The sequence below is a fragment of the Triplophysa rosa genome, linkage group LG1 (genome assembly GCF_024868665.1).
Source record: "Triplophysa rosa linkage group LG1, Trosa_1v2, whole genome shotgun sequence".
Classification (NCBI taxonomy): domain Eukaryota; kingdom Metazoa; phylum Chordata; class Actinopteri; order Cypriniformes; family Nemacheilidae; genus Triplophysa; species Triplophysa rosa.
In genome coordinates, this window is record NC_079890.1 from 19,471,910 (window position 1) to 19,483,780 (window position 11,871).

At 40.0% G+C, this 11,871-nt stretch overlaps 1 protein-coding gene across 1 annotated transcript in view; it reads left to right on the forward strand.

The window, feature by feature from the left end:
* Positions 1–11,660, forward strand: part of slc9a5 (solute carrier family 9 member A5) — a 29,035-nt gene extending 17,375 nt beyond the window's left edge. The window contains 9 exon segments of the mRNA XM_057346755.1: positions 1,309–1,398; positions 2,156–2,226; positions 2,354–2,480; positions 7,935–8,026; positions 8,444–8,570; positions 8,691–8,840; positions 9,100–9,172; positions 9,256–9,387; positions 9,464–11,660. Coding sequence (XP_057202738.1) covers positions 1,309–1,398; positions 2,156–2,226; positions 2,354–2,480; positions 7,935–8,026; positions 8,444–8,570; positions 8,691–8,840; positions 9,100–9,172; positions 9,256–9,387; positions 9,464–10,008 — 1,407 coding nt within the window. The 3' untranslated portion in view covers positions 10,009–11,660.
* The last annotated feature ends 211 nt before the right edge of the window (positions 11,661–11,871 follow it).

Here is an 11,871-nt window from a genome sequence, read left to right on the forward strand (position 1 = left end):
CAAACATAAATACAATGTGCGTGCGGGTTGCTGTGCGAATCACGCTGCGTGTGGTGACACCGTCCCAATGAACTCAATGTGTGGTGAGGTGTGAGTGCGGGGGTGTGTGTGTGTGTGCGTGTGTGTGTGTGTGTGGCTGTGTGTGGCTGTGTATTTGTGTGTAATTGCCTGGTGAGGATGACATTGACCCACTGCTGTCAAATTTATGTTATTTCCATTGCTACTCTGAGAAAGAGATGCCAATTATGATAAATAGAGTGATTTTGGAGGTGCTGTGTGTGTGTATCCATATGGCCAGTGACAGGTTATTCTGCACTCATCTATCAGATCAGGAAATGACCTTATCTGTTCACACATATAATCTTTTTTCTTTAAGAGCTAGAAGTTTGATATACCATTTTTCATTTTATTTTTTCATTATAAGAAATACATAAAATATTGTAAGGGTTGGGGTGATCGGGAGAAACCACCCACAGAACCACCTGCTGGCCCAATGGAGGAATCCAGTGGCATGGCAAAGGTTTAAGCACGTTCAGTCTTTTCAGGCGCTTTTTTTTTAATGTTTACAAAATTTTATCTGACTCCAAAACCTCTATATTTTTTATAAGATTTGATTTGAATGTTATTGTATTGACTACTTGAACATCCAGGTTAAGATTATAGTCAGATGTTTAAGATTTAATTCATTCATTAATCAATTTGCACATACAGTACACATAATCTTACAACAAAGGAACATGAGACCAATCGAGACCAATCCATGAGACCAATCGAGACATTTCAAATGATACCAAACATGCAAATGAAGGTTCTCTGTTCATATAAGATACGGTTTTTGTCAAATCCAGTTCATCGGTGAGCTTTGAAGTGCTCTTGAGTTGAGATGGAGAGAAAGTTGAGAGGGGGAGAAGAGAACAGATGTGAAGGTGTAAGTTTGCAATCATCGTTCATTGTTATGCTGTCTGAGATGGAGATGCAAACTCTGGGGAGTTCATTGTATTGGATGAAGTTCTGTGTTTCTCAGGAAGTGGTGCCCTTTTGGTGTGGACACCTTGGCAGCAGCCTTACAATATTATGTAATGTTAAATTTATTTCAACACACTAAAATCTTCACAACAATTAGAAATGTCTTCATGCTCTTTAATGGGGAAGTGAGATTGTCAGTGTTTGTTACCTCACCTGCACCATCGCAGTGTTTAATTTAGCATCAGACAAGGTTTTACATGGTCTTTGTGCTGCTTTTCAAAATGTGTACCTTGATATTTAGTTAAAAGATTTTGTTGACATTTCCCTAATCCGTCTCCCCAGGGTTTAACCATCAAGCCTTTAGTGAAATGGTTGAAAGTGCCACGCAGCACAAACAGAAAACCCACCATTAATGAAGAGATCCACGAGCGTGTAAGTCAATGTCACTCGTTTTACCTGTAAATTCTGCCTACAGTGTGTTTCTCTCTGTCCGTCTCTGACTGTCTTCGGTGAAATGTGTGAGTGAGTGATGTTGACCTTACTGTCTGTGCAGAGCTTGTGATGTGATGAAACCGCAGCGTCACGACTGACAGTCTCTCACTCCAATGAATTAATCATCACAACTTTTTTTGCCTTTCCACAAATAGATGTGCACACATAAGCAGAGGTCACACGGCCCCTCGCCGTTTACCCCATCCTCTTTCTAAAGGTTCTGCACCCTGGGACTCAGGACTACCTGCTGAGCACACTAAAACCTGAGCTAAAGCTAAAGATAGACTGAGATGTTAATACTTGAGATGATGGGAAGGTTAGGGAGGATAGAAGAGTTTTGATGAACTGAAGAGAATACTTTTTCCTGGAAAGGCAGATGTCATCTTTTCTCCGAATCAGAGCGGCACCTTCCTAAAACACGGATGATTCAGACTTGTGTGTAGCTAAAGGACAGGAAATAGTCATGAAGGCAAACAGGGTTTTACCATCACACCATGTCTGACAGGCTAGTGTTAAGTGCTAGAGTTTGAACAGTGAGGTGCTCCACAATTTCTAATGTCCCAATGACAGCACCACATTCAAAACATTCCTTGTTTTGTCGATTTGTCTGCATGTTTGCAAAGATTGTGGTTATGAAATTAGAAAAGCCATAAATGATTTACAGATCCACTGAGTTTATTTGTCCTTCTATCTTTAGGCCTTTGACCACATTCTGACAGCTGTTGAGGACATCGCTGGTCTAAATGGCTACCATCACTGGAGGGACAAGTAAGCAAACATTATAACCGCATGCAGTATATACCTAAAATAATGCACGAGTGCATTTGAAAATCTAGTTTTCCTATTGCTGTGTCAAACTGATGCTATTTCAGTCTCTGCTATTTTTGTCCTTTAGGTGGGAGCAGTTTGACAAGAACTATTTGAGCAAGTTGCTGTTGAGAAAGTCTGTGTACCATAAGAGTGAGCTGTGGGAAGCATATCAGAAAATCAACATCAGAGATGCCATCAGTGTCATTGATCAGGTGACATCAGCATTATCTTCAAAAGTGATACAAAAGAAAAGTTTCAAAGTATCAGTGCTGATCCAGTCTATAAAAACTTGTAGTAGGGGTTTTGGCATCTTTTCGCTAATAATTATGTATATAGACTAATACAAATACTTTTTTTGTAAGAAGTTTTCTGTATTATTATTGCACTTGAAATCTAGACCTCTAGATGGCGACGAAACTCAAAACTGTACAGGTATATCTGCTATACAGGGGAAAAATTCACTGCTATGCTGTTTTAAAACTTCTCTTGTTTTCCACTATAAAGTGTCTGTTTCCTCTTTCGCGCTCATACCTGTGGAGTCTAGCTGTGAGCAAGGAAACGCTGAGAGTTTTTTTCAGACTCAAGGGAGTTGTTTGAGAAGAGGGGAGGATAATTCCTCTCTTTGTTAGTTAGACTGACGCCAGGGCACCTCTGCCAATACTGGCCCTTTGTAAGCACCTGATACCTGTCGACTGCAACATCAAAACCATCTGCAGAGATAGCATCACACAGTGAGAGCAAGAGATCGAGAAATAATTCAAAAACTAAATAGGAATGTGTAGATTCACTGGAAATTACATCAGATGTTGCCCTTATATATTTTACACTTGATAATACAGTACAGTATATAGTTGAGAAATCCTTTTGGATGTTTAATGTTAATTTGTCTTTTTGTGACGCAAGATTAACATTCAAAATATTTCTCTTTTTAATTGCATAAAAAATGGTGGGAGCAAAAAAGTTTGTCATGCAGAACATTTCCTGTACCCTTGAGTTTCATAGAGCTCAGCTTCCTGAGAGGAGTTATCAAGCTAATATTAGCACAAGATTGAACGATTGGGAAACCTCTGTTCTTCAGATCTCGCTCTCTCAGACCACCCAGTGAAAATACACAGAACACGAAGCACGAAATTAATTTGAGAAGGGATGGAACACAAATCTGATATAAATACATATTTTGTATGTTCTTATACAGACGTGCTCAGATTTGTTGGTAGCACTCCACAAAAAAACGAAGAATGCAGAATTTTCTCTGAAATAACTTGAAACTGACAAAAGTAATTGGCATCCACTATTGTTTATTCTATAATTAATAGAAATCAGACTTTGCTTTTGATTTTTTTTTATTCAACATAAAACAAATGAAATTGTCATGGACAAAAATGATGGGATGCCAGGTGAACGTCATAAAGAAAACGAGAGACATGAGAGGAGAGAGATGAGACAATGATTAGAGCAGGTGAGAAGAATGAAACAATAACGAGGAGATAAACAGGGTAACGAGGGGGCGGGGTCACACCACAATTGAGAAAGCACATGGCAACAAAACATCAACACATGAGAGGAAACAAAGACACACTAAACAGGAACCCTGACAGTTTTCTGTAGCTCTCAATGAGACTTCTGCACCTGTTAACAGGTAGTTTGGCCCACTCTTCCTGAGCAAACTGCTCCAGCTGTCTCAGGTTTGATGGGTGCCTTCTCCAGACCGCAAGTTTCAGCTCTTTCCATAGATGTTCAATGGGATTCAGATCAGAAGGCCACTTCAGAATAGTACAATGTTTTGTTCTCATCCATTCTTGGGTGATTTTGACTGTGTGTTTTGGGTCATTATCCTGTTGGAGGACCCATGACCTGCAACTGAGAAAGAGCTTTCTGACACTGGGCAGTACGTTTCGCTCCAGAATGCCTTGATAGTCTTGAGATTTCATTGTGCACTGCACAGATTCAAGGCACCCTGAGCCAGATGCAGCAAAGCAGCCCCAGAACATAACCGAGCCTCCTCCATGTTTCACTGTAGGTATGGTGTTCACTTCTTTGAAAGCTTGATTTTTTTCGTCTGTGAACATAGAGCTGATGTGACTTGCCAAAAAGCTCCAGTTTTGACTCATCTTTCCAAAGAACATTCTCGCAGAAGGATTGTGGCTTGTCAATATGAATTTTAGCAAATTCAAGTCTGGCTTTGTTTTTATTTCAAAAGTGGTGTCCTCCTGGGTCTTCTTCCATGGAGCCCACTTTTGCTCAAAAAGCAACGGATGGTGAGATCAGAAACTGACGTACCTTCACCTTGGAGTTCAGCTTGTATCTCTTTGGCAGTTTTCCTTGGTTCTTTTTCTACCATTCGCACTATCCTTCTGTTCAATCTGGGGTTGATTTTCCTCTTGCGGCTGCACCCAGGGAGGTTGGCTACAATTCCATGGAGCTTAAAATTCTTAATAATATTTGCAACTGTTGTCACAGGAACATCGAGCTGCTTGGAGATGGTCTTGTAGCCTTTACCTTTACCATGCTTGTCTATTATTTTCTTTCTGAGCTCCGCAGACAACTCTATCCTTTGCTTTCTCTGGTCCGTGTGGTGCACACAATGATACCAAACAGCACAGTGACTACTTTTCTCCGTTTCAATAGGCTGAATGACTGATAACAAGAAGAAACTAATTAGTTTGAAATATCACTATAATCCAATTATGTATTATCTTTTCTAAGGGGTACCAACAAATGTGTCCAGGCCATTTTAGAATATCTTTGTAGAATAAGCAATAATTAATCTCATTCCACAGCTTCTTTGCTTTATTCTATGACATACCAAAGGCATGCAAGTATACAGTCGTGGCCAAAAGTTTTGAGAATGACACAAATATTAATTTTAACCAAGACTACTCCTTCAGTGATTTTTATATGTTTTTGTCAGATGTTACTATGGTATACTGAAGTATAATTACAAGCATTTCATAAGTGTCAAAGGCTTTTATTGTAATTGTCATTAAGTTTACGCAAAGACTCAATATTTGCAGTGTTGACCCTTCTTTTTCAAGACCTCTGCAATTCCCCCAGGCATACTGTCAATCAACTTCTGGGCCACATCCTCACTGATGGCAGCCCATTCTTGCATAATGAATGCTTGGAGTTTGCAGGTTTTTGTTTTGCTTGAGGATTGATCACAAGTTCTCAATGGGATTAAGGTCTGGGGAGTTTCCTGACCATGGACCCAAAATGTTGATGTTTTGGTCCCCGAGCCACTTAGTTATTACTTTTGCCTTATGGCAAGGTGCTCCATTAGAATAGAATAGAATAGAATAGAATGAGCTTTATTGGCCAAGTACGTTTCCACATACGAGGAATTTGTTATAGTGACAGAAGCTCCACAGTGCAACAGAAAGACAGCAACAGGACAGAACACAGATGAAAAAAAAAATATATATATTTACAATAACATAATATATTATGCTGGAAAAGGCATTGTTCATCACCAAACTGTTCTTGGATGGTTGGGAGAAGTTGCTCTCTGAGGATGTTTTTGTACCATTCTTTGTTCATGGCTGTGTTCTTAGGCAAAATTGTGAGTGAGCCCACTCCCTTGGCTGAGAAGCAACCCCACACATGAATGGTCTCAGGATGCTTTACTGTTGGCATGACACAGGACTGATTGTAGCGCTCACCTTTTCTTCTCCGGACAATGTTTTTTCCAGATGCCCCAAACAATTGTAAGGGGGATTCATCAGAGAAAATGACTTTACCCCAGTCCTCAGCAGTCCAATCCTTGTACCTTTTGCAGAATATCAGTCTGTCCCTGATGTTTTCCTGGAGAGAAGTGGCTTCTTTGTTGCCCTTCTTGACACCAGGCCATCCTCAAAAAGTCTTGGCCTCACTGTGCGTGCAGATGCACTCACACCTGCCTGCTGCCATTCCCGAGCAAGCTCTGCACTGGTGGTGCCCCAATCTCGCAGCACAATCAACTGTAGAAGATGATCCTGGTGCTTGCTGGACTTTTTTGGGCGCCCTGAAGCCTTCTTCACAACAATTGAACCTCTCTCCTTGAAGTTTCCGACGATCCGATAAATGGTAGGTGCAATCTTACTCGCAGCAATAGCCTTGCCTGTGAATCCCTTTTTGAGCAAAGCAATGATGACTGCATGTGTTTCCTTGCAGGTAACCATGGTTAACAGAGGAAGAACAATGATTTCCAGCACCACCCTCCTTTTAAAGCTTCCAGTCTGTTATTCTAATTCAATCAGCATTACAGAGTGATATCCAGCCTTGTCCTCATCAACACTCTCACCTGTGTTAACCAGAGAATCACTGACATGATGTCAGCTTGTCTTTTTGTGGCAGGGTTGAAATGGAATGTACATGTTTTTTTTGGACTAAGTTAATTATCATGGCAAAGAGGTACTTCACAATTCAATTATCTGATCACTCTTCATAACATTCTGGAGTATATGCAATTCACCATCATAAAAACTGAGGCAGTAGACTTTGTGAAAATGAATATTTGTCATTCTCAAAACTTTTGGCCACGACTGTACAATAGCTTTTAGTATCATCACTCTTCAGGAGGAATGAAGCATTATTTCAATGAGCTGTAAGGGTACCAACAAATGTGAGCACGTCTGTATATGGTACACATGTAAAACATTTTTTAAAGTTACCAACTGCTTTAAATTATGTGTGTACAGTATATGTATGTTTGGTCTGTCAGACGTTTTTTGCTGAATGTATTTTTTATGCAGTTATATAGGTCATTTGGTAATCGAGCTGAAACAGACTGTGTTTACTTTAAACCACAATTCCTGATGCATGTCAAGAAAGATTACTTGGCCATATGCCAGAGTTATTAGTGGTAAGAGGAACTGTCTTTAGGGTGAATGTTCAAAGCTTGCTCATATGACAGGAGAGCTGGTTTCCATCTACACCGAGTCCTGCTTCACAGTGCACAGCCATGAAGGTCAGAAAGACAGAGGCGACTATGGTGTGGAAACAGAACATGTCATGCAGGAACATATAAATGATTTTATATTTGTTTTGTTCTGTTGAACACACAAAATATATATTTTGAAGAACAGTTCTGGGGCACTTCTGACTACCATTGTAATTTTTCCTACTATGGTAGTCAATGGGGTCCAAGAACTGATTGGCTACATGCATTCGTCCAAATAACTTTCTCTGTGTTCATTAGAAGATTTGTAACAACTTGAGAGTGAATTATTCATGACAGAAATTTCATTTTTGGATGAACTATCCCTTTAATGCCAAACCTTCGATCTCTCCTTCATGTGTGCATAGTTTTCAATAGGCTCAAGTGTGGTGATATTGAATGGAAGACTAGAAAATTATTACACAGCTCTTAGAAATACTTCATTTTGATTGGCTGGTTATGGCATTCTGCAGCCAAATGTTTTTGTGTAAGTATCATTTTTATAGCTTTTTCTCAACACAGTGTTTTATGCAGTGTGTTTATATACAGTACAGTATTGGGCAAATAGGCCTATAATACTTTTTGTGTGCAATAATGACTGTCTGACTGCACATTATCCCTCATATGATCAACTCCTCTGGACGTGTGTCAGCCAATCAAAATCAAGGATTCGGCACTCTGTGACATAAAGGTCAGTATTTGATATTTTCTCAAAAAATTATTTCTCTCTCTCTCTCTCTCTCTCTCTCAGGGTGGGAATGTGTTGACCTCTGCTAGACTCTCTCTGCCTTCCATGGCTAGCAGAACCTCTTTCCCAGAGGTCACAAATGTTACCAACTATCTGTGAGTATCCAGTGAAAGTGATCTATTAGTCAGATATGGTGACCCATACCCGAAATGTGACCTCTGCATTTAACCCATCCAGTGAGTAGTGAACATTGACAGCAAGTGGTGAACACACGTACACCCGGAGCAGTGAGCAGCTATCACTGCAGCGCCCGGGGAGCAAGTAGGGGTAAGGTGCCTTGCTCAAGGGCACCTCAATCGTTACCCGCCGGCCCTGAGAATCGAACCGGCAACCTTCTGGTCACGAGTCCGTCTCTAACCATTAGGCCACGACCAGTGGGAATGTCTTTGTGTTTGAGGAAATATTTTCAGGGGACATTGTGTATTGTAATGTGTCGTGTGTTTGTGTATACAAAAGTGTTTTCATGCATTTCTCTGGCGCAAATGTACATGTCTGTGTGTTTGTCCCTTTAGGAGAGAGAATGGCAGTGGGGTGTGTCTAGACCTCCAGGTGATTGACACAGTGCCTGGAGCCAAGATAGAGGAGGAGTTAGAAACGCATCACGTACTCGCAGGAAACCTCTACAAACCCAGGAGACGGGTATAAAACACACACACAGCCTCACCCTAATTGTGCTGATGCGCTCTCTGAATCACAGTAAAATGAGTGACACGTGTAATGTTGTGCTGGCATGAGTTAAACTCTCCTCTGTTTATGCAGTACCAGTCCCACTACAGTCGGCACTTTATGACGGTCGGGGACAAGGAGAGGCAGGACAGGGAGGTGTTACAGAGGAATATGCGTAACCGTCTTGAGTCCTTCAAATCCACTCACTACAAGCGCCATAAGAAGGACCGCAGTCAGAAAAAGGCAAGAACTCAAAAGTGCAAAAACAGACACTCGAGTTAGCTGGACCTGAGGGAGGCCTACATTAGGTAACTTATACACACATTCTTGCCTCTCATAAGGTCATGTTGCCCACAGGCAATGTTGAGACTAGGCTAAAGTGTTGTTACTGGTATGTATAATGAATGATGGCTTGCGTAAACCCAATTCATCTTTCTCCTCTGATGTTATTGCATTATTTTCCCTCTCACTCACAATTTATAAATATTGAAACATGTTACAGAGAAAAGGGTCAGATGCTAAAGAGCAAGACACCAGCGATAAACCCAGACGTAATGTCAGCTGGCAGGACAAAGGTTGGTCACTGAATCTTGGAGAGAATTGTTTTTTTTTATATACTGTGCATATGGTTAATGTGTTTTTGTACATGTGTCTGCAGATACAGTTGTAGTTCCAATGGGGCCCGAGGACGACCAACACGATGCCTCTGAACCAGATAGAGATGAGGATGTGGGTATAACTTTTGTGGCACGCAGGGCCCCAGAAACACCAAAGGAGAGGCCGAAATCAGGTAAAATATACCACACAATTCTGGTACCTGAGAATTTATTCTACCTTTCCCTAACATCTACTTTCTGGTCTCCAAGTACCAGCTGCTTTGGATGTGTGTCAGAGCCCAGTCGCAGCCCCTCCTTCTCCTACATGCGGAGAGAAAAACCTGCCATGGAAAAGCGGTGTTGGTTCCCTCCCTCCGTGCGTGTCTGTGGAGGCCACAAAGATTATCCCTGTAGACCTGCAGCAGGCCTGGAATCAGAGCATCTCCTCTCTGGAGAGTCTGGCTTCTCCTCCTGCTCCTCCTGAGCCTCAGCACCCACGTGTTAGTGCCCTATCGAGGCTGGGAGGACCCATGTGGACCCCTGCAAAGGCAAAAAGTGGTTCAGGATCGGGAAGTAATGCAACAGCCTCAAGTTCATGGCAATTCCAGTTCCCTGTGAGGAAGGAGGAAGAAGAAGAAGGTGCAATATCTCAGCAGCAGCAGGAAATACAGCCGCTAATGGCATCTTTAAGACCTCCACCGCCTGCTGCTCAAGCTACTGGAAAGAGACGGAATCCTTGCGTTTATCTTAGGAGTCTGGTGACAGTGCCACCTTCTGGTGGGAAACCACACAGCAGGAAGCCTACTCAACTGTAAAATCTCTTTCCTAAAGTTTTTTATGTGTAGGGCCTTCAATCACCTTACCATTAGAGCCTCAGGTCAGATTTTTTGTCACTAAATCTTTTTAAGAAACTGTTTTTTTTTTAGCATTAATAGGTTTAGTGGGGTTAGAAATGGTTTGCAGAGTTTGCTAACTATGCGTCCACTTCTTCGCAGTTAGGAAAAACATTCAATTTTCAATGTTTGTTTTTATTTTGAAGCGCTCTGTCCTGTATTATATACCTCTGTATTAGTACATTTCAAAATGTATAAACCTTTTGTACATATATAAGGCTGAACCACATTCCAAAGACGTTTTGGGTGTGTCTATAAAAACAGTGTTTTCATGTCCTCCCTCACTCAGTGAACATCACTTTATGATTACTCTTAAATAGGAATGCATGTTCTTTCTGCACCAAACAGAAGTACAACCTGTTTGTGGGTTTCAAATAAGCTAAACATAACTTCAGCTAGGGTGGGATCTGTTCGTCTGATCAATGGCAGATGGATATGCTTATAAACCATAAATGCAGTTTTGTTGGTAAAGCTACATACACACAAAATACACAACTGTCCTTTTATTTCACAGCTTTTCATTTTCAAATCAGCCAGTGCACAAAATAAATTTCAATAAAAGACATGTAACGCATTCTCTTGCAGCTCATTACAGAAAGCACATGGGTCACACAATAAATCTTAAAGTCTGTCATAACATCTATATTGATTTTTACATTATTATGAGTGATTATGATAGCTCTCAAAGGTTTTAAATATGCATAACAAGTCCACATCCACTACAGTGATGGATATAAAACGTTAGATGAAAAATAATTTAGGATGATTGCTACCGTGAGCATTTATGCTGTGAACAGAATCTACCAGCTTCTATGCAGCACATTGTACCTGTTGTCTGTTGTTGCGTTTCCGCAAAATAGCATTGTCTTCAAAATGTGTTTTTATTTATTCATGTATGCTCCCACTTGCCTTTTATTGATATGTTTGTTGAATAGCAGTTTTTTGTACATTATTCTACAAAGACACAAATAACCAAAGTTAATTGATTTATTTTATTTGATATATTACATAATCTTCATTCTATATGTGGCACTATATTTATCATCATGAATATAATCATTAATTTCTAATCAATGAGCTTTCATGTGCTTTATCAGTAGTAGGGCTGGAATACTTTCACTGTATAAATCTGTGACCCTCATCATGCTGTAGGTCAGAGTCTGATGTGCTGTAAAATATCTACATCTTTTACAGAATGCATTTTTCCATGTATTCTTATTGCACTTTTTTCGTTTCTCGAATGAATTCCAATGGTCGTTTCTTAGATAACTGTGTCTTCATTTTTATGGCTGCTGATATACTGTATCTTAAATTAATATTAAAAATACAGAATTTAGGGTTGACACCTTACATTAAAAGCCATTTAGCCCAAAATGGACCTATGATGTTTAAGCTACTAACCCTTTATTTTGTATTGCTGTGTTATTGTCTATATGTGGATTGTTGTGCCTTTGAATGAAACAGTGCTACATGTTGAACCTGTAAACAGTATGAAGTGATTACATTGTCTTATTTGAACTTGTCATGTTAGAAGGAATGTTGAATGAAGGAAATTATATTTCAATTAAATTATTCACTCATTAAATTAACATTGAATTTTCAGTTCATGTTTTTATGTAAATGTTAATATAGGTATCTATTAGGTATCTATGCGCCAAAAAATATTTTTGCTTCCAGGAATGAAGTAAACAAAAAACATCACCGCACTTGTTTTCAATTATGAAGGTTTTTGTCTCACCATTCCATCTTGATTTTCAGTTTAAAATATTAGCTATTCATATTCAT